The sequence below is a fragment of the Bactrocera oleae genome, chromosome 6 (genome assembly GCF_042242935.1).
Source record: "Bactrocera oleae isolate idBacOlea1 chromosome 6, idBacOlea1, whole genome shotgun sequence".
NCBI lineage: Eukaryota > Metazoa > Arthropoda > Insecta > Diptera > Tephritidae > Bactrocera > Bactrocera oleae.
In genome coordinates, this window is record NC_091540.1 from 3,664,592 (window position 1) to 3,688,198 (window position 23,607).

General features: G+C 36.6%; 1 protein-coding gene across 1 annotated transcript in view; it reads left to right on the top strand.

The window, feature by feature from the left end:
* Nucleotides 1–281: 281 nt before the first annotated feature.
* fz (frizzled) overlaps nt 282–23,607 on the top strand; it is a 135,724-nt gene continuing 112,398 nt past the window's right edge. Inside the window, exon 1 of the mRNA XM_014232965.3 lies at nt 282–2,741. Within this exon, the coding sequence (XP_014088440.1) occupies nt 2,013–2,741 (729 nt within the window). The 5' untranslated portion in view covers nt 282–2,012. The remainder of the gene's footprint in view (nt 2,742–23,607) is intronic.

The window sequence follows — 23,607 nt, forward strand, 5'->3', positions numbered from 1 at the left end:
AAAATAATGAAATAGATAACTTTGAATAAATAGTTTTATTCTTTTATAATAAAAGGTACGAACTGTGTATTGCAGACACTAAAATAAGTGAAAATTTTGTTTTACTCGTTACACGATTGTGTTGCATCGTTCTGCTTTACCAACTACACTAACTTTGTGTTCATAACTTGCTATTATGCACTTAGCCGCTTTTACTGTTTACACGCAATTCGTTGTTTATGCATTTCGCTTGCCGCTTGTTCGGCGCGCATTTGAACATGTCTGTTTAGTTCGGAAACGACTTTTGCCGTGTTTGGTTATTAATTTTGTAAGTCGCGCGCGTGTTTGAAAAGAAAACTATTTCCCGTCGGTTGTTGGTTTCCGTTTGCGGCAGTTGACAGAAAGCAAATGGCTGCATGCCGCATTTGCTCAGTGCCATCGGAAGAATGCTAGAATTGTGCAGTTTTGAAAAATTGTATTAAATATTTATAATAATTGGGCAGTTTTGGAATATTTGGTGGAATACTTGCATTCATCAGCTGTGGAATGTAATACCACAGTAATCAAATTTGGTTAAGAGCAGGAAAAGCCTGATGTTCGTGACGAATATAGTGAATTTGAACGTGGAATGTGTATGATGGTGCATATTTGTATGCATCTATGCAATTTTGAAATGCAAGAAATTTTGAAAAGTGCAAGTTATTATATGCCAAAATTGTATTGAAAAAATTTTAAATGCTTAAAGTTGATAAAAAGATAATACCATTTTGATATCATATAAGAATATATATGGGTACTTGAGTATATTTTATCATAAAAGCAAGTGCAACCATTATTGGAAAGTGAATTAGCATTACGCACAAGCCAAAGGTGTTTCTAAAAGTTTTGAATCGGCGCTAAAGCGTTGAAAAATTATATTTGTGAAAGCAGCATATAATAAACTACTAACAAAAACTTAAATATAATATATTTCAAACGAAAGGTGAAGTAATAAGTACATGCAACTAAATTTACTACTCAAAATATATAAAATTATAAATCTTCCAAAGTGAAAAAATTTGAAAGTGAAGTGGAAAGTTGAATTATTTGTAAAAACTACTTTCAAAAAGATTAAAATAAATAATAGCCTGCACCATATGCTCGAAAATAAATAATATGCTCTGAAAAATATTTAAAAAAATTAATAAAATTAGCGCTATTTGAGTAAAGTTGTTTAAAAATATTTAACATATAGTGTAAACATCAAAAATATATTAAAATACGCAAAAAAAAATTTACTAAAAATGAAAATCTATAATTACAAGTGCGTGTAAATTGAATATTGTGTTCGAAACAAAGTTTGAACTACTACTTTCCATTTAAAGATTATTATTATTTTAATAGAAAGAAAAACATTTGCATTTAAATACGGAAACTGGGAAAAATTTCAGCAATAAAATTTTGATATCAATTTACATTACAATGTAGGAACAAATTGCAGAAATCAACAAAAAATTGGTACACAATTAAACTGTGAGTGTCTCTTCAAAAAATCAGAATATTTTCAGCCAATAATGATCAACAGTTTTATTACGAAGCTGCACTAGCAGAAGCATGCCCAAACCAAAAGAAAGATTATGAAATAAAGCCTATAAATTAAAAATGAAATTCGATTAAAAAGTATAAAATAAAATAATTGAAATTGAATGTACATATTATACTGAAAAAAAAATTTAAAAAATAATCGATTAAGTAAAAATGTTTTTTTTTGCAAACATAAATAATAAAAATTGATAAAACTTAGTGACAACGAAAGAATTGTGTGTATAAAATGCATGCACCGCAAGAGTAAAAGGTTTCTAGAATTGCATAAAAATTAATTATATTATTTACACCACACTAATAGTGTTCAACTGCAGCAAGTTCCTCTAAAATCGAGCCGTTTACTTATAAGTAAAAAGTTTACATAAATCAAATAAACATACAACAATAAAAAGCCTTTGCAAAATTCACACATCATTAAAAATTCTACATCACCCACTTACGTCGCGAAAATGTACGCGCATCAAAGCAAAATGCCGACGGCAACTCGTAACTGTAGCGGGCTAATCTGTGCCATAATCGTCGCGTTCACTTGTTGTCTCACAACGCCAACCGTACGCGCGGTGCATCGGTACGATCAAACGCCCGTCGAAGCTAGCCCCTACTACCGCACCTCCGCATCGGGTGAAATGATCAGTTCATCGGCAATGACAAGTGATGCATTTCCGCATCATAATCGTTGTGAACCGATCACTATTTCCATATGTAAAAATATACCCTACAACATGACAATAATGCCGAATTTAATTGGTCATACGAAGCAAGAGGAAGCCGGTTTGGAAGTACATCAATTTGCGCCGCTCGTTAAAATCGGTTGTAGTCCCGATTTGCAATTATTCCTTTGCTCTTTGTATGTGCCCGTTTGTACGATACTCGAACAACCGATACCACCATGTCGTTCGTTATGTGAATCGGCGCGTATTTGTGAGACACTCATGAAAACATATAATTTCAATTGGCCGGAGAATTTGGAATGTTCGAAATTTCCCATAAGTGGCGGTGAGGCATTGTGTGTTGCCGAGAATACGACTTCGTCGACGCCGACACCGACGCGTAGCATACCGAAGGTAACGCCACGGAAAAATTATGCAGACAGTCCGCATCGTAATATCGGTTTCGTGTGCCCGGTGCAATTGAAGACGCCCCAAGGTATGGGCTATGCACTCAAAGTTGGTGGAAAGGTGAGTGATGTAATTAATTTGTATGATAAGACGATTTATCGTAGGGTTTTGATACTATGCCTTTTTAATAGTCGGAATCTCGAGTCAAAATGCCATTAGTACTTAAAAAAATAAGTTCAAATTGTATAAAATACGATGTTGCAGTATACTTTTTGCTCTTTTTTTTATAGAAAGTAGCTACCTATATAAGATATTAAAACGTTTTCCATGGCACAATATTCCAGACGAAAGATTTGGTTCTCTCGCTTCATATTGTAAGTGGTACCTCTATAGCGATCCATTTGAGTGCTTCAAGAGGGTGATATTACAAGTTTTGTACTATTTCTATGCCAGGATGCCATGGTGAAGTTGTAATTAGTGCTAGAAGTTTGCCGGTATCGAAGAAAATGGGTCCGTATATAGGTTTTGTTTGAATCAGTCTACTTTTAAAGGCCTGGAAAATTATTTGGGAGTTCGGCACGAATTACTACATAGAAAGGAAGTATCTAAAAAAAACAAGACTTTATCGTTATTCATTCACTAAAAATGTCCTTTTTGCCACAGCTTCTTCGTTCAACTCCTTAATAATAATATATATTGATATTGTTGAATACTCAAATTATTTTGAGTTAGATTCGTCTAAAATAATATATTATCTTAACTTCCTTTCTTCCTATACTGTATCCTACATACCTCTTGTCTTTTTGAAAGTCAGTTCTGTTATCATGAACGACTACTAATAGTACCATCATATACCATAAATTAACATTTATAAAATTCTTAAATATATATTTTTGCATTTTCATTTCCCCATTAAATTCTGCGAGGTCCTGTCATTCACTTCTTCCGTTGTCCATGTGCATAATATATTATACATCCAACAAAGCCGCTTGGAAACAACGAAATCCTCTAATGCGTAGGATTAACCTCATTATCAGCACTATAGTCTTTTATTGCGAAACAAAACAAAACCATGAATTCCTCCATATTCGCACCAATACTAGCGCAGTCACCTACTCGCAAACAAGAGTCACTAATCAGAAACTTAATACCCATTTTCCTTGCCATTGTGTGTCAAACAGTATTCCCATTACTAAGTATTCATTGCGCAACACCAAGCTAAAAGCAGCAAATCCTCATATTTGACCTCAATTCCGCTGAGTCAAGTCCACACATACACACAAGCACTATAGACCCGCATGAAAAATTCAACAAGTTTGATTCGAGAACATCAAACATCGCATAACTACAAAAAACTACCTGTCTTGCCACATGTAAGTGTGTAGTATGAGTGTGTGTGTGCCTGTCATAGTTACCTGCTGCTTTGCTCGCAATCAGAAATGAATGAAATCGCCTGTTTGGCGGCGCACAAAGCCAGGAAGAACAAAGGCAGCAGAAGAGGCAACACATTAGCGCTGGTTTCATCCCTTAACGGCTCAAGAACCTCGAAATGCATGCGTATATAAATATATTTACATATGAAAGTTTGATATTGTGTGTGTGTTCGTATTTCATATACAAAAATTTACTGATGAGCATATGCAGCTCTGTAACAATTGCCCGTAGCACGTGAAATTTAATATTTACACCATGCAAACATTATTAGAGAAAAGAGAGCGACAACGGTTCGGCATGTGTGGGGGAATATGGCATGATACTTAAATTGAAAAAGTAAGTATGTTAACTTAAAAATTTCGGCACCTTTTTAAACGAACATATTTGCCCTATCTGTGGAAGTGTCATTGTTGTTGTGTGGTGTCAAATTTTTTTCATTTCACATTCACAAAATTTTACGTAATTTTTGTGTATTTCCTTCTGGCATTTTTCTTAGACCTTTATCGTTTGTTCTTTGTATTGCTTTTACCTGCTGATTCTTGAAAGCAGCTCAGCTGTTGACGTTTGCAGCGTTTGGTTTAACTCACTTTATTGCTTTTTGCTTCATTTTTCTGCATTTTGTTTTTTCTGCAACAATCTTTATTCCTTTGTAACCAGCCATGTTGTTTCAAGAGCAGATAGCATATTTTAAAATATGAATCAAGAAGTAGCTTGTAGTCTCAATTTTGGATTTAAAATCGCACCTCCCTTTAAAAGTGTTTTGTAAGAAATTTTGTTTAGGTTTGGTTGATTCATTTAACCTCATCTCATCTTTCTCCACGTTTCCTAAACATTCAAAGTAACCTGTATGCAATAGTCTAATTTCATTCGACCTCATCTCATCTTTCTCCACGTTTCCTAAACATTCAAAGTAACCTTTATGCAATAGTCTAATTTTATATTTCAATAGAAATCCTTTACAGATAATTCAAATAATGTCCATATCTGTTTTGTGGGGTTTTCTGTCATCTTCGATCGTAAAAATGTTTTTTTTGTCGGTTTCCTGTACAAAACTGCGCTATTGTCTCGTTTGATTCCCAAAAATAATCCTCATAATCCGAAAGAGTAGCTGAGCTTTAGCCATTGCTCAAGCTTAGAGCAATCTATCGATTTTACATTTACTAAGTGTTGTTTATTTCGCATTGCGTTGCTTGGATCCAGCTTGACTCGAGCAGGTAAGAGTTAGTCAAGAAATCTTTGTATACTCTTACCTCCGAGTAATCTCTGACTGTCTCTGTGCCATTAAAAATCCCTCACCGGTTGAAATTCGGATCACTTCCGGCCACGTAGAAGCCGTTGGCAACAAAATTTCGAACAGTGCATAAAATAAGGAATAAGCAATCATATACTAAGAATATATTCATTCTCTAGTTCTAACTGCCTTTTAGATTTACGAACCCTTATTGACTCACGTAGTATCTTTGAACATCGATTGCCTATTTCATCATGCGTTATCAATTAGTTTTCCTGTCAGTCGTTTTACATTTGCTAGCTTTAGGTAGCCCTAAAAATGCTACAAATCCCTGCGCTGCTGCTATTGATTTTCTCTACCTCCGTTTTTGTATATACGAGTACTCTGGCCTTTCTACTCTCCCACTGAAGAAGCATTGCATCCCAAATTGAACTGTGGTATGTGTTTAAATCATTATATTCCCCAGAGCATTTTGCCAGAATTCAATTTTCTTCTTTTCCTTCGTTTCGCTTATTTTTAAAACTCGTTCGACTCTGTTTACTTTTGGATTTTCACAAAAATTTGTTATATAATCAATGAGTTTGTAAAAGTATTTACGTTGTTTGCGCTTCGTTCATTTCGGGATTTTACAGCAAATTATGTGTCTGCACTGTAGCTAGACCCCAGACAAGTGGAAATTTGTTGGTGTACTTAGCACACGTATGAATATAAGAATCGACGTGACTATTTACCGATTGAGTTCAGGCCTGTAGGAAAGTGTGAACTGCTCGGAAGCAATGGTAGTGCAGAGTTGTTTGAATTTGACTCAAATTGATGCCATTTCAGAAAAGCTGTGACGTTGCAGACGCCGTTGAAAGACGCCTTGTTTCGCCTCGGTCCTGATTTGGTCTGTATCTATATTTCCCTAGAAAGCAATTATAACCGTTAAATACTCCAAATCAATCCTGAACTTCTGGTTTTCCTACAGGGTATGTACTCATGTGCTCATTGAAGCATTGAACTCGTTGGCTCTTTGTCACTGGGATTTATTAGTATTATTGACTCACTGTGTTGCAATATTGACGTTTTTATAATTGTTGCTGCTGTTGTTGTTTTAATATTTTCGGTAACTCTTGTATTTTATGTATTTCTTTATGCCGTACATTTGGTGTTTTATTTTTACCACCACCATTATTGTCGCTTAGACACATAACATATCTGTATGTGGGTTCGTATCGCTGTTACCCGCTTCGTATAAGCTTTGTGTGAAAATTGACAGGTTGTGTCAACTTTACGCTTTGTCGAGTACGTGTTAATTTTTTGACATTGTCAAAAAGTGTTTACGTACATTTTAATGATGATACTTAAGTTGTATTAGTGTGCGCACACTGATTAGGTTCCCACTTTCATATACCTACTTGTACGATAATATAGAAAAATATTAACATAAGTACTGCGAATGTTTCAGAAAATTCCACCAGGTACCTACACTTACCGAAAATGGAATTAGTTGTTTCTGAAATTTTTAGGCGGTTCAAAATCCGTTTTGAGTTAAAATTCCTAAAACAAGTGTTAAATAACATTGATCTTTTTAAGTCCATATAAACCCTATTCTTCGTGAGCTGTCTAACGACAAAATTTTATCTACAAGTAGAGATATGTGTTTTTATCAAGAGAAGGGCTTACTTACTTACAAATTTGTTATTTTTCGCTGAAAAACGCAATCCTTGCAGCTTAAACACAGGAAAAAGTTGTGCTCGTGAACTGAAGACAAAGCATAATATATCCATTTTAGTCCCACTAAACTAGAGGCAGATTGAATTGTATTTCAAATACGTGCATTGGATCTTCTCACCAGTCTTAAGCCACCATTATCATGCATTTTAGCAAACACCTAAACGGCGTCTAGTATAAACTTTTTAAGGGAATCAACTCCATTTAACTACGTAAAACTTGAGCAAATCATCTGAATTGTTGGTAGTTGAACTCTAGTCTCACTTGAGTCTACTAAATAGGCGTTCTAACCTGTAAAATAGTAAAGTATTTTGTCTTCAAGCGTTCATTGAAGGTGGAGCTTCTCTGACGAACCTCTTAGCACTATAACCAGGGTTCCCAAACGTAAACATTTTCTCATCAAACCAATTGATTTATAGGTTGAACATCCAAACCGAATATATCTGTCTTTTAGAACCAGTTTTTTTACAAAAGAAAAAAGTGTGTAAGTTTCGTCGCGTTACTTTATTTGAAGTGAATTCGACAGTAGAATATATTAGGACGTGACAGTCAACTGTTGTAAAATTTAAATTATTGCAAAATTCTGACATCTGCAGAAAAATTTTAATTTACGTATCTTCTAGCTTTTAGAACTCCGCTCGAAGAGCCGGCTTTTCTAACAGAGTTGACATAATGTTGTACCTTTCAGAAAGGGTTACAGTGTTCCAGCGATTGTTTCTCTCATAGATATTTTGATGCTGAGAATTTTTAGTTTAAAGATTTTATTATATTCCTATGATTCTTGAGGATCAGTTTAGGCTTACTGTCTCTTCTAGTTTTCTTCATTCGCTGAACTGTGCTATAATGCTATTCTGACTTAGTTATATGAAACAACCAAGTCGATATTTTTAAACTCTAGAGAGGATCGTCTTAAACGTGCTGTTGAACGAAAAAATTTAGTTCTCAGTCTCCAAAACTGTTTTCAGAGTTACTATCCAACTACATTCTTTGGTCTGTTATTTTTTTTTTATAAAATATAGTAAGAAGAAGGCTGCAAAGCTTAAAAAAGTCTATGTCCACTGTACTAAAAGATATCACTCTTATCAAGGGCAGAATCTGCGACACAAAGTACCACATTTATAGCCACTTCCATGAGCTCTCAAGCTCCGCCCATTCGACAATGACTTCTAACGATAATGTACGGCAATAAAAACTTACGCTATTTATCTTGTACGCCAAATCGCCAACACTACAAACTGACACATAGAAAAAGCGGCGAGTAGCGTGCAAGTCCAGTTCAAATTTTACAGTTTTTATTTTTTCTTTAAACTTTTTTTTTGCAACTGCTGCAATTTTATGGCTTACGTTGTTGTTATTGTGTTATTTTTTTTTTACTACACGCCAGCATGTGGGCGCCAAAATGTCAGTTATTAATGGCACTCACGCGTTTATGCGACGGGCTGCCTGCTTACTACTCTGCGCATACATACTCTTTTGTAGATTTTTTATTTTTTTTGGGAGATTATGTATTTGTTATTGTTTGTGTGCTTTGCATTGTGTGTGTATGTGTCGAAAATGCATGTAAAATGTTTAATTACAAGGCTTTAATGACAATTTGGCGTAAAAAACATTTATTGCAAAACCATTTTTTCCGGCAGCGTGGTGTAATGGTTAGCGTTTGCTGCTGCACCTAAAATGCTGCCACACGCATGAATTATGTTCATTTTTATTAGTATTAATTAGAATTTTATTTGAATTTTTTAGTTTAAATAAATTTTGTTTTAGTATTAATTAAAGATTAATAAAGTAAAGTTTTATAGTTTTTCGACGCTGCTGCTTGGGCATAGAATAATAAGTTTACTACAGTTCGCCAAAAAAAAGTGATATAATTAAAAATATTGTCCAAACAAGCAAAAATATAATTTGGTTGCACCAAAGCTTTAATAGCCTTCGGAATGTAAAATCTTTCGTTGAGCGCTTTACAATCGAGCGAAGCCACAGTATTTAAAATCTGCTTCTCTCTCTTAAAAGTTCTCATATTTGGTGAGTGTCAATTGTAAAGTAAGAAGAGGTCAAAGCTCGATAGTCGGTCGAAAAGAGTTAAAAGTCGTCAGCATACTTCGTTATCTTCCTTCTATGCTCACTATAGTTTTATCAAAACATGTAAAATTTTTGCCCAGGAAATTTTATTTCTGTGTAGCAATTTCAGCATAAATCCCACAATTGTGTCTTAGTCAATTGGAAACGGAATATGAACACAACTTATAGGCATTTACTGAAGAGACTTTTCTGATCAAATAGGAAATTCACTTGTAACAGAGCTGCTTAATAAAATTACTAGATAAGTTAGACTGCTTAGTCTCTCTTTTCGGTTTCTCTAACCCGAATATTATGTTGACATATCTTCCACTCTAGTCTAATGTCTTTTTGCTTTATCAGCCTACTCTATATAGAAGTCTTTAGGAGCTAAGTATAACATCCAATAAAGCAGACCTGGTTATTTTAAGAACAACTGGGATTGGTCAACCGTCGTCTTAATTTTATTCAATTTGGCTTAGTTGTTCGAAGTCTATGGTTGTTTAATCTTTGTTACTGAGCACTTTCGTTCTCTAGTTATTTAAACTCTACATAGGTACGATTTCTGAGTACGGTACGGTTACGGTATGTTTACAAGATTTCTTTTCCGTGAAGTTTTTCGATACTTCATTCCATTTACTATTTCCTCAATCCATTTAATTGCTTTGCTATACTTTACTCTTTACATCTCTGAATACGACTGACAACTCTCCAATACGAGTACTCTTATTTTATTGCGAAAAGTAGTGAAATTGTCATTTTCATGTGTCAATTGTTTGCGGATTGACACAAAAGCGGCCGACAAAATGACAGCAAAGCTGATGCGGAAAATTTTCGAAACAAAAAACAAGTTTACACAATTATGCAAGTCAGTAACTAATTCACAAAATGCCTTAGATTTGAACGTGTCTGTCTGTTGTAAATACCAAACCACGCACGAGTGATGCTAGAAATGTGTAATAGGATTGGGAGCAGCCTTCAACGCTCGACTGCTTAATTAACCAAGGCGCACACGCTTTATCAGAGTGCGTTTGAAAGGCGTGTCGCATGACATTCAACAATGACAACTGCCTCGCGGCGAGTGAGTTAACAAATTTGACTGTCTTTACTGTTATCAGTGAGTTAAATTGAAGTGTCTCTATTTCAATGACAACATACGTATGCCATACAATTTTTTCACAATTAATATTTTGCAATAATTTATCTGTTCAAAATTATTAGTTTTTTTTCCAACTATTTTCTTAAATCAATTTCGCGCGCGACAAGTCAAACTGGCCTCAATGTGTGCGTTACTCTTTCAAATTTTCACTGGACACATTATCGCCGGGTTACCGAAATTGCTGGTGCGCCACCGCCACCAGTCGCCAGCCAGCATCAACCACCAGCTGTGAGTGATTGCCCGACATTAGCGCGGTGATTTTGTTAATGTGCGTAAATTTTTTATGTGTAACTGATAGCTGCAAGAGACCAATAATCATATATTTTTGTAATACCGTTAACGGCACACCGAAATGACAGTTTGAGTGCAACAAGTAATTAATGTCTGGCTGCTAAATGGATTTCATACTCTGTTTTGGTTTTTGATTTGAAAAATTATAAATGAGAAGATAAGTTTTGAAATCATAAAGCGTGAAATAAAAACGCGCTGCCAATTTAATAGCAAAACGTACGCAAACTGGATTTTTATGAGTTTTGAAAACGTATTTAAATTTTCATAAAGAAAAAAATTATTTCATAAACTTGTTGAGAATTACAGACGAGTTTGAATGAAATTGTATATAAAATTAAGAAAAGGAAAATTCTATACTCTCTCGTTCTCCACTAAGAAATGATTTTAAGGTTAAAAAACTGACAAATATTTTATTATAAGTAGATTAACATAGTTATCAAATGAAGTTTAGAGTCTGGTATTAAAGCTCCTCCATTAACATATGTAGTACAGTTTTTTCAGTGGGTAACAATCCTGAGTGGTGTTATAATAAACCTTATACAAGCTTCGTGGTAAGCTAAACTTCAAAAGTGGGGACATGTATATCAAATTCCTGTCTACTGTCTATCTTATATTTACTATACTTTCTTCTTTCAAAGAAGAAGTAAAGTGACTTTTAGGGCTCTATTCGTTAGCTGCTATTCTTTTGTTCTGGCAGTAGATCTATACCAAATTTCGAACTAGGTAACTTTATTTTTTTGTCGTTGTGTATTAGCGTGGGTTTAATAGATGTGACTTCAGTAGTTTACTGACTGATCGTACCAACGTTGAAACGCTGCCTTGTTGAGATGCTGGCATTGGACTCACCTAAAAGTTCTCACGAGATCGGAGTTTCGTAAAAGTAGGCTTAATCAATGTTAATCGAATTTAGCCAGGTTTAATATGAAGCAAGACTATTATTCTGATAGTCTAAACATATCTAGTGAATAATATCCTGTCACTTCTTGAGTTATCAAAAAATCAAGAAATGCAGCGGATTGGCTCTTATATTTGCTTTTCATACTCCACTCTCTCTTACTCACTCAAAAATTTCAACGTATTATGAAGTTTAGACTTTTTTTGCTGGCGCTACGAAAGTTCTGTGTGTTGACATTTGCCACTGTGCCATATTTTGACATTTGTCCGCCACTTCGACTAGTTTCCTCGGATAATTTGACGCAAATAAAAAACAAAAACTTTCAGCATAAATGAGAAACCCGATAAGTGCATAAATTTGGCGCCGAAAAAGTGAAGCGAATGAATTTGTGTCAACTTGAAATGGCGCTTGCGAAGTTTTTTGGGGCAAGTCGAAAAATAAAAGTGTTTGCCTCGCATGGAAAAAGCTTGGTGAGAAGTTTTTGGAGCTCGCGTGCTGCAAATATGAAAGAATAACAAAATGGGCGAAGGGTGCGTTAACGGGAAAGCGCGAAAACAAAACTTTTTTATGACATTTTTTTACGATTGTCGGTGGCAATAAACGGTTGTTTTTGTATATTTTTTTACTTCAAGCTCGCAGCGTCGAAAAACATTGTTCACACTTTGTTGTCGCTGTTACTTTATGTTTGCATGTACTTGCAACATAACCAACATAACAGTTATTGCTTTAGTTAGTAGCATGTGATGCTGAAAATTGTTGTTGTTGCGCATTTTGTCATTTGTTTTTTTTTCTCTTCGTCTTTTGAAAATCGAATGCGCAGCTTGCTTCGCTTGTCGTCGCCTTTGGCCACTTTGTCACATGACACTGTCGCTTTCTTGCTGCTGTTGTTGTTGTAGCTGTAATAGCTTTTGTTATATTGTTGCAAATATTATTGTATTTTATTAGCCATGTTTTTTGGTTGTAAAACTGTTGTCGGTTTTGCAGGCAACAAAAAAATATAAGTTTGAATTTGTATACCCCGAACAGAGCATATTAAGTTTGTAGCGAAGTTGGTACACCAAGGAGGAAAAGTCGGAACTCCTATAAAGTATATATTTATCAATGATCCTGCTAATCAGCTCAGTTGATTTAGCCATGTTCGTTTGGTTGTCCGTCGGTCAGCTTGTATATACGCCATCTTGTCTCTCAGTTTTTGAGATGCCGATCTGAAAGCTTGCACACGTTCTTTTCTCCACAAGAAACTGCTAATTTGCTAGAATTGTTGATATCGCACTACTATAGCATATAGCTGCCATACAAACTGAACGATCGGAATCAAATGCTTGTATGGAAAACTTTTTTATTTGACAGGATATCTTCACGAAGCTTGGTATTTATTACTGTCCAAGGCAGCGATGCAGTCTCCAAACAAATTGCTTAGATCGAAACACTATAGCATATAGCTGCCATACAAACTTGATCAAAAACAAGTTTCGGTATGGAATCTCGTTTATTCGTGGATGGTATTATAGCTTCGGTGCAACCGTATTTAACATTTCTTCTTTTTGTTTGACATGCATGCACACCTCCACATATTTAAAACTCTTTGCAGCATTTTATTTTCGTTTTCACTTTCATCTATATTAAATTTTTTTCATATTTTACAACTTGTCATAAGTTTGCTATTGAGTCTGGAAGCCTCGTCTTTGCCACTTTCCTAGCAGTCACTCGGTCTTACATAGCTGACAAGCGCAGCTAACACCCATACTAAAGTGTAGAAAATCTTTTTCAGTAAGAAAACACTTTCTCACATGTGTGCTGCTGTGCGTGTCGCTGTGTTTGTATTTGTGCATTCGTCCGGTGTGTTAAGGAAATGCCAGCGCAGTGACAACTTAAATGGCAGGAAGTTAATTGCGCACTATGCGGGCGTTCAAATGTGTAATCAAGCGTCGGCGGTTGTGACGCAAGAAGACTCTTCCCGTACAACGCATTGGCAGCCGGCAGCTGGCTTTATGTAGCTCGTAGCTGGTAGCGTGTGTTGACTGTTTGGTTGGCTTGTCGCAAAGGAAGTTGGTGGCAATGTAGGAAACATCAAATGGATTATGATAATTTAACGACGGACAGGTAGTCGCGTAGGGAAAATTGCCTGCGAATGCGTTGGCGGATGGCGCAATAAAAAGGGCGCGGTATTTGCTTGAAGTTGGGAGTAAAAGCAAAAGGGAAAATATACGAAATGACTGTTGTTAATATTCGGTTTTATTAAATATTATTTTTTTTTATTTGAGGGTGTTTCCTTAGTAGCGCTTCGTTAAAGAGGGGGTACCTCTGAGTGTAGTATTGTTTCCATACAGAAATGAATGCAATTGTCCGGGCAAAATAGACAGACATTTATGTTGATAAACAAATTTGCAAAATTTTTTTATGCTGTTCCCTTTAATGATATACACGTATAACCCTTTTTATGATTTTACTACAACTCGTCCTGGAAAATGATCTTTCGTACTCTTTTCTATACAGTGTTCATAACCGTTTCAATAAACCAATGATATTATTCATTTTCGCTAGTTAAATTGGCTGTTTGGTTGTTGAGAATGGTAGTCTAAATTAGTACAAACTAAATTCTAAACGAAAATTTTCTTAGACCATCTAGACTCACCCCTATCTATTCTCTCTCTTTCGACTCTCATTTGTCGGATTATCGCCGACACCGCACCGCACCGCTATAGCATATAGCTGCCATACCAAATGATCGATCCAAAATCAAGTTCTGTATGGAAAATATAGAATTTTTATTTGAAAGATATCTTAATGAAATTTGGCATAAAGTATTGTCCAAGGCAACGCTACAACATCCGCACGTATTGTGCAGATCAGACTACTATATCATACAAACTGGCCGATCAAATTATAGATAAAGATGTTTTTATTGCCTTTTGCAGCCGAGGTTAAAGTATTTTCTTATCTACAATATAATTTTGTCAGTCGTTATAAATAATATAAAAGCACACGTTGTAGCTGGTTTCTAAACTCCAAACTCTATAAATCAAGGTGAGATTTGTTTCCTTAATAACCGTGCGCGTAGTTATGCACAAGCTTAGCTTAGCTCGTAATATTCTTGGTCAAAGAAATTTTCACGAATTTTCTCGAACTATTTTTAGTCTCCACTTCTATTTGAGTATCATAAACCATTAATATCCTCAAATACGATTAACACCCATGAGGTAGCAAATGCGCAGGCGCACTCATTCATTTCATTCATTTATTCATTTGTGAACCGCCTACCACCATCAGCGCTGCATGTTATTTTGCCACCGATCCCATGCGATACCCTATGTAATCCCTATGTACAACAAACAGTATACATGTGTATGGAAAACTGGTGTAGTTGCTAAGATTGTGTTGCTCATAAATTGCCAATGACAAAAGGGCCTTAATTAAAGGCAACAATTGCAACAGCGGCTTTGGCGGCGCGACGGGTGACGGCACAGGCTCGCAGCACTAAAAGGCAAAAAGAGCTAAATAAAAACTGACGACGACGCTAAACCGTCAGCGAAGTGAACATGCGATGGTTGCATGCAACATATGCATAAATGAAGAAGAGAAACGAGCGAACGATCGGCGCGGCAGCAGAAACGAAAACCACAAACGTGGCAGTCAAGCAATCAACGAGTCAAACGCCCAACAAAAAGGAAGCGCATGCAAGTGTAGACAAAGCAAGCGGTTCGGTCGGTTCGGCGGTTACTGTCGACGCTGCCACATAGCAGTGGAGTAGGTGTTCCATGGCGTATTTTATTAATACTTAAATGTATTTACATACATTTACTAAGTACAATAAGTGCTGCTGACCACCTTAGCCACTTATTTGGCGCACGCTTCAGTGCTTCGGCAAGTAGTAGTAAGCCTCGTGAAAGGGTTACATGCGCGCTATGCATGGGCGCTAGTTGTTTGTGGCGAAAAGCTACTGCGCATGCGCGTTGTCTTTTCATCCATACATTCGTATGCCTCGTATGTGTGCGCGTATCATGAGCAACGTCATCGTCAACGTTGCATTTTAGCTTGCAATTGATCCACACACGATACACGTCGGCTTGCTTTTGCTTGCCTGCCTGCCTACGATCGTGTTTCGCATTCAAGCCGTTCAAGTGCCAAACGAGAAACCAGTTTCGTTGTGAATTGATAGCTACTGGCCGGAGTAGTTGCATGAAGAAGCCATAAATTATGCTTAGCCATGTTTAACGAACGAAGATGAATATAAATATGCTTCGTCGCAGGCAGTTCGATGAGGGTGTAGGGCAACGGCAGGACGGTGTAGGCTGTAATGAAGTTGGCGAACTGGTTGATTGGTTGCATGAGTGGGATAAATGTGAAGGGACTCTTCAAAGAGCATATGTATGTATAATAGAGAATCTAACTGCATTTAGAAATCTATGTATGTAAGAATTTGTGTTGCAGTTAATGAGATCTTGTTGTTGAAAAATTACTAAAACATAAATTATCGACTGAGGAACAGATACAAATTGTTAAGCTTCGATATACGTTATGTTTCAAAATAACTGAAATATATTTAGATCGTTGACTTTTCGCCAGTTTGAGAAACCAGCTGTTTTGAGCTCAACTTATTTGAAGTCTAGTGGAAATTATTTTTCTTTTCTCCAATACTTTATCTTACTTGCCGATTTGATTATAGGAACATGTGTTCTCTTCAAGCTTGAGGACTACAACGTGATTCTATCCTACGAAAAAAGTTTACCACGTTAGACCATAAATACACGATAGGGACTATAGAAACATGATTGGATTGCTCACTCGTCACATTCTGGTGGCGCCGAGAGAGACTATTCCTTATGTACTACGTAACGGCACTCCATCTGATATCGCTAAGAACCAAAACTGGTCAATGTTTAACCAGTGAATTTGTGGCTTCGGAAATTTTCCGAAAATAAAATTCTTTGTTTAGATTATTAGTGTTCGGATCTGCTGTAAGCGTGTTACAAGACGACATTTGGACCGGATTGGAAATTAGTTAAGTACTCCTACTCACACTTCGGCCTCGGTGTTGCTGTTCTGTAGCGGCAGAAAATATTTTTGAGGAATGCTGTCGTGTTGACAGTCCTTAACTAAACCCTGAAAATTTGGGTCCCTTCCGGTTACGTAGACCCGGCTGTAATGGCAACGGTCGGTCATTTCACTGTTGATTAGTTGTTTAACTAACGCTTTGAATTGAAAACATTTTTTCTTAAAAAAAGCAATTTTCTGCCAATTTCCACAACGAATTCCATACACTTCAAGTTTTTGCTAAGAAATATCTTCATGCTTTCAGCCTTCCTTCGCCAGTTGTTTTCGATATTTTTTTTGTCATTAGCTCTTTTACGCGTATAATATTCCTCGTATTGAATTTGAATTACCAATACCTGATGTATATATTTATGCTGCGAACGACATCTACTGATTTTCAATTAGAATAAAAATAAATAGATATAATGATAATTAAAAACAAAAATTGCTACAAAATATTTATACACAAAAGCATACCGATAAGGCATTGAACCAAATACGTCAGCAAAGCTTACAATAACTCTTAAAGTAAATAAAAGACAGTAAAGAGACTACTCGGGAATTGAGAAACATTTGAAACAAATCAAGCCAAGTGGTACTTATACGTCAGACTTAGAGAGAGAGAGAGAGAGAGAGAAAAGAGGTTACCCGAGTTTCGAGAAATATTTCAAATGAATTAACCCAAATGGTACTTATACGTCAGACTTAGACCGGCTTAACGCAAAATAAATAAACTTAAGCTCCCTCCATGCGCCACAATCCAATTTGGACGCAAGCAAATTGTGTGCGTCCGCATAACGGCGTTACCTCGTACCATATTTGATAGCGGTCGATTTCTAACTAGCTAATCACAAAATAATTGACATTTCATTTCCAGCCAGCAAATAACTACTGGCAACCATAAAAACACACGCTTTAAAGACTATAAAAAATAATTGTAGAAGCATAAAAAAGCAAAACGAGAAAAAACGAAGTGCAACCAAAAGCGTTACCAGAAAGTTACACGCACCTAAACCAACAGCTTCGCTCGAAGTTCAGCATAAATCAAAATTGAAACGCATCAAAGGCTATGCTTTCAATCAAAATGCAGTGGAAAACTTGATTGACAGAATCTGCTGACTTGACAGCGACAAAAAATGCACGCAAACACACGAATGCGCGACGACAACTTCACGACGCAGTTGGTAAAGCAAGCAGTGCAAAGCGAAGGTTGAAGTCAAAGCGCGCATGTGGAAGTGGCTTAAGCGTTGATGCAACTAGAAGATTTTAAGCGGTTTAGGCGTGGGCTGGTGAAAAGCGGATTTTATGTAAAATATTAGGTTTAGAGAGAAATTGTAAAACCTGGCTTTAGCTAAAACTCAGTAACTGTCATACATATGTGATTGCATATAAAAGTCCGAGTATAGTTTTAATAAATAAATAAAATGGACGTAGACTTTTGTAGCATATATTGCGTGGGTAAGCGGAAACGGTTTTAAGTCAGTGGAAAGCATTCGTAGTCTCATAGAACGTACATACTCGTATAGTATGTTTGTTTTCCCGACTAACTGTTGTCTCATAAACTTCCAATGCAACTAAAAAACCTTTGAGAGTAGAGCAACTGCTAAAGGGGTATATAGACTGTGCTAAGAGTACACGCTAAAATATTCTTGATAAACAACAGGTGTGGAGGTTAATTTATTTAGACTATACACAGAAACTTTTTAAACTTAAAGGCTCAGATAATGGCTTCGGTAACTAGAAGCCTTTGAAAATCATACTTCTTTCTCGAAAAGCAATTTTTCCTACAATAAAGCCCATTTTTCATGACTTTGTTTTCGTTATTCGCATAATCATTTTTAGTAGTACCGATCAGTAAGAGATCGGTTAAACCTTAGATATCTCTTCAAAAGGTCAATGCCAGTCAATAAGAGTCCAGTGTTTTTTTTGTTTTTTTTGTCTTTCCACATTCAATATCTTTATATTTTACACCCTACGTACCCTGCTTGCCGATGAAGTAGCCGCGTGTGAGTTACTACTGATCTTTATGACACGCAACGGCTTTCGCTGATCCGCAATGAAGATGACAGTGTCATAAAGCATAATATGAGCAAGAACAGCAGTCAAGCAGGTTGAATGCCGTTCTTTAGTTGCCAACACACTTTCTAACAGCAATTCAAAGCAACTTTTCATAACTTGATTTTTGATTTTGTGGCACGGCAAATATGTGGTACGAAATGGAGCACAAGGCAAAGGCTTGTTGACAGATATGAGCGCTACAAAAACAAAAATTAAAAAAAAAAGGAAAATGATGAAGATAAATATGAGCACGCGTATGTGGCAATTAGTGTGGCAGGTATGCAATTCTAATTAAATTAACAGTTAATTATATTTGTGGCACTTGCGAAGACACAAACAACTGCGAAAGCGATTAAAAGAATCGAAAACAGCGAGTGGGAAAGGTAGCTATTCGCATGCCATAGATCATCAGCGTCAAAATGTGGTCGTTTGCGGCAATGCGTGCTGAGTGTTGCGTGTATGTCTGTGCATACGCGTGGTTGCATGTTTGACACTTGTGCCCGTTTGTGCGTTATTTTCGCGCCTCGCTGTCCATTCTACCACAAATTGGCTAGTGGCCTAACATGCATAGGTCTGGCCTTGCCACATTGCATGGCAAGCGTCTGCAGTGACAAATCACGCGATAACGTGATTTAGTGTTTGTGACATATGCGCATGCAATGACATGTACATATCTATATATGTATATGTATGCATGTGGCATGCAACAAGCGCAGTTATGCGACACCCTTCACACAAAATAAATCATATTTTGAGCGCGCTAAGCTGACAATAGCGCTTCGTTGTGGAAAAAAGCTTAAAAATGCAATGTGGCATTAATGAGCTAGGCAGATTTGTGGCATGTACGTGTGTTATGCAAATTATCTTAAAAGCATATTTATTACTGTCACAAAGCTGCAACTTTAAAACCACAAAGTTATTCTTTCTAACTCAGTATTGCATGTTGCACATTTAAGTCGCGTACTTACTTGCAACACAAGCCCTTATGCGTGTTGCCGTCAAAGTAAGACGCTTCACAATAAAATACACAATTTTATGGCGCTTGTAAATTGTATTGCTACATGTTGTATTAAGAGGAACTAGCATAACTAGATTTAAATGAAGCAATTTGCGCAAGCACGCCAGCAGGTGGCCGATTTACTTGCCACAAGCAAACTGCGCCATAGCTGTGCATCTTACCTAAGTAAACTATTGCATACATTAATAACTAGACCAAATGGGAACTAAAAATTCGTTATGCGCGCATGTATGTATTGTCACCTTGCCACACAACCACACAGCTGTATTTCAGCGCTGCCACTAAACGTTTCAGTGTGCCACTAATGAAAACATATATTCTCAAATACCTTTCAAAGCGCAAACAACCAAATTGAATTGATATACACTTGCCACATTTTGTGGCATTAAAAATTTCCAATGAAAATCGCTTTCCAAGCGCATTCTTCGCTATACAAAATATGAAAAATGTGTGTATCTATATATGTATCTGTCGTCTTGTGGCATGCAATGTGGCATGCGTTTTTTCCACTCATTAAAAATACTAACCGAATAACTTACGCTTAAATCGGTGGGCCACGTCACATGCATATGTATGATTTGTGTAGGCCTCCATGCTTGCATATATGTATGCGTGTGTACCGTTGCACGGCTTTTTGGCGCACTCATGAAATATTCAAAACGTGCAACACGCATATTTCGACTTCACTTTGAAGTTATGGCGCACAGCTCAGGTTTCAGCGCAGCTTCACTCTGCTTGCAAGCACCTGTTTTGCCAATCTTCAACTTTTCTTGCATGCAACACTGCTGCCCGCATGTGGTCCGCCCCAAACGGTCGCTAATGAATGCGCTCTCGTTTTGTTATTAATACGCGCCTGCATTTAGTTAATAAATTGTAATGCTTTCTAAGCCGCGCCGTTGCCGTTTTCAGTGTCTCCTTTGCGTTGCACACATTTTTCTTCATTTCAGTGATTTCTACTTGTTTGGCTTCGCGATCATCGCTAGATGTTCGTTGTTCCTTCGTTGCAATCTTATATATTCTACATGTTGCATGCTTATTGCCAATTTCTATAAATTTTTCACTACTCATTTGCAGTTCATTTTGCTTGCTCTCTGAAGCGAGTGGAACGTGGAATATAATTGATTATTATGCGTGCTTTCCGGTAAATATTTAGTAGGCTTAACTTTAGTCTTGGCTCCATGAAATTCCAATTAGGAATCGTATTACTTTTTATAGTTCTCAAGCTTAAGTTAAGACATTGTCTCAACCGTTGCTTTGGCGGCGTAATATTTATTCTAGCTTTTTCTCAACTTCAATATTTTTAGACACGATAACTACTTGCTGGTAGAGCAGAAGCCCATTTGGCACCTTTTGTTATGCCAAAAATTTCGGCCTGAAAGATTCCATTGCAGTCATTTAGTGTGAAGCTACATTCCATCTGCGTTTGTATTTATTTACACTACAAATTAGACTTACTTATTGTTATATTAATTATACTTCTTTCTTTTTCTCATTACAGGTACGTAAATATTTCATTATTTAATAAGTGTGACAAAGAAGATGCTATGTTTTGGAGGCATTTCTACGAACAGGTAACAAATCACTCCTTAAGTAGACACATGGACTACCAAATAATAGAAAGTGAAACATGAAGGAACCCAAATTCAGATAACGCAAAAGTAATGCACTCTTCTAAAAAGATCTGCTCTGAACTTGGACTTTTACTCATTGAAGAAGACTCAGAACACCGAACTCCGAAGGAAGTAGTTAATTTGGGGTTAAATACTTCATTCAATTCCTATTATCTCTAATGATTATTTCGTTTCTTTACTTTTAGTCTGTAATTCTATACATTTTTATCTATTAATATTAGTAAACCAGGAATGACAAAAGCAAAAGCTCTTATACTCTCATTTAATGACAACTAATGCCCTTCAATCATTTTTTTGCTCATATTATCGAAAGTGCTATAATTCTCAGACGCTTTATGATCTCGTTTCGATAAAAATTGCGGCTCCGAGGAAAAAGGAGGTTTCTTAAACTCTCAACTGGAAAACTTGAACTAATAAAGCCTGATTGATATAAAAAATAATGCAAATTTATTGAAACCCAATATTTTCACCTCATCTCCTTATATGCTATTATTTTACATTGTTCTGCACTATATTACCGTTGTGTTCAAAGCCCTACAGCTACACTGATTACATTTTGTCGCAATGGTGGTCGCACAGCAGGAGATATTGTAGTTATTATTACAACAACAAGCAGACAATAAACTACAGATAAATTGCAACATTTTGTGGCAACCACAGCAGCACTACAGCAGCCGCAACCAAAGCAACCTCAAGCCCTTAAAACAATTGCGTTGTAATGCAGCTGCACGTTTGCCAGGCTACTTGTGGTGTGACAACAAGCAAATGGACGGTGGCAAGTTGACCACAAAATGCACACATGCAACGCGTACAACACGCCACGGAGATGATGGTTGTTGATTTACAAGGGCGCTGCAACTGTTGCTGCTGCTGCTGCTGAATCTTGTTATATATACATATGTATGTCTTTATATTTGCTGACGTGCAACCTGTAGCGCTGTTGCACGCATCGTTCGTTTTGTTGCTGCATGCCTCGTTGGTCAGTTGGCTGTTTGGTCGGATGTTTGACTGTCTGAATGATTGAACGTGCGAACTGTGCAATCAAAACATTTTCTTCACATACGCAGTCACAGTTTTGCTTCTCACCTGCGTGCAACAGCGCAAAAATAAAATGATAGAAATATTGCCCACGTGTAAAAAATGCATATATACATGCAACACACGCAACTACATTTGTGTATGTCAGCAGACGCGCTGTTGTCTGCCACATATTGCTACGCTACAATTGCCACATTGGCTTCCAGCACTTGTGGCATGTACATTTTACTGAAGTAGCTTACTTCCTGCGTGCTCAGAGGATTATAACCATATTCTGCCTCGCCGTTGCGCTACCTTTCATAACTGCCCTGCCTGCGTTCGACTCCACCGCTCGGTTTTGCGGTTGAATGCTGCAGAAATTTTAATTAAATTAAAAATTAATATCGCAGTTGTAAGTGTTGTTGTCAGACTTCATAGATATCTATCTATACATAGTTGTGTTATCATGTTGCAAGTACGCTGTTCTGTATGTTAGCATGTTGCACGGTCGTTGACAGCGTTAAAGAAAACAATTTAACACCATGCAGTTCACGGCATTTGGAAATTAATAAGTGGAAAATACAATGATTGGTATTGAAAGGGAACTTTTTTGATATTATACTTTAAAGACCGATTATTTTTATGGGTATTTAATATCATGTTAATCATTTTCGTTAACCATAAGTCGTTCTAAATTTAGTTTAGAAAGTATAAACGCTTCAATATTGGTCTCTAAGCTTATTGGACGTAGACCTGGCTAAATTAACTCAGCTCGTCACGCTGATCATTAGTTATTTCTTCGGGTCATCGACGTTTCCTTCCGGTTGTTACAAACTTCGTGGCAAATTTAATAAACCCTATTCAGGTTATAATAATACCAGTGAAGTGCCTGAACCGCGAGTTATATTTGTGTAGATTCTTAAGAAATCTGATTTTCTGTTTGTCAAAGTCATTTCCTTACAAAGTAAGCGCTCCGAATCTTCTTCGGACTATCTCAAGCTGTCGTTAGATGAACAAGTTCTGTTAGTACTGTAGAATTAAGACGAAATTGATAGACTCTTTTGTCTAAATTACTCTTAGATAGACGAAATTTATATTGCTTAAGTGCGCATCACAGCCTGTTATTCAGAAAAGTTGCCGTTCACACGGAGTTTTAAAGACCGTAATCATTATCTCTGTGAACGCTTTCAAATCTGTCAACTTGACGACCTCCGTGGCTCAGAGTAGTCCTAATTTTAACATCCGCTTCTGCAAACAATTTTTATCTCGTTAGTGGAATGCTGTAGGTTTGACCAGATTTTGCTGTGACTTTGACTCTCTTCACTAGTTAGTGTGATACGCTCCTAGCTGAGCAGAATTTTCCATATTAATATGACAAAATCGAATGAATTCTTACGAATTATAGCATAGAAGATAATATTGTATTGGTTTCTTTTCCTATTTCTGTGCG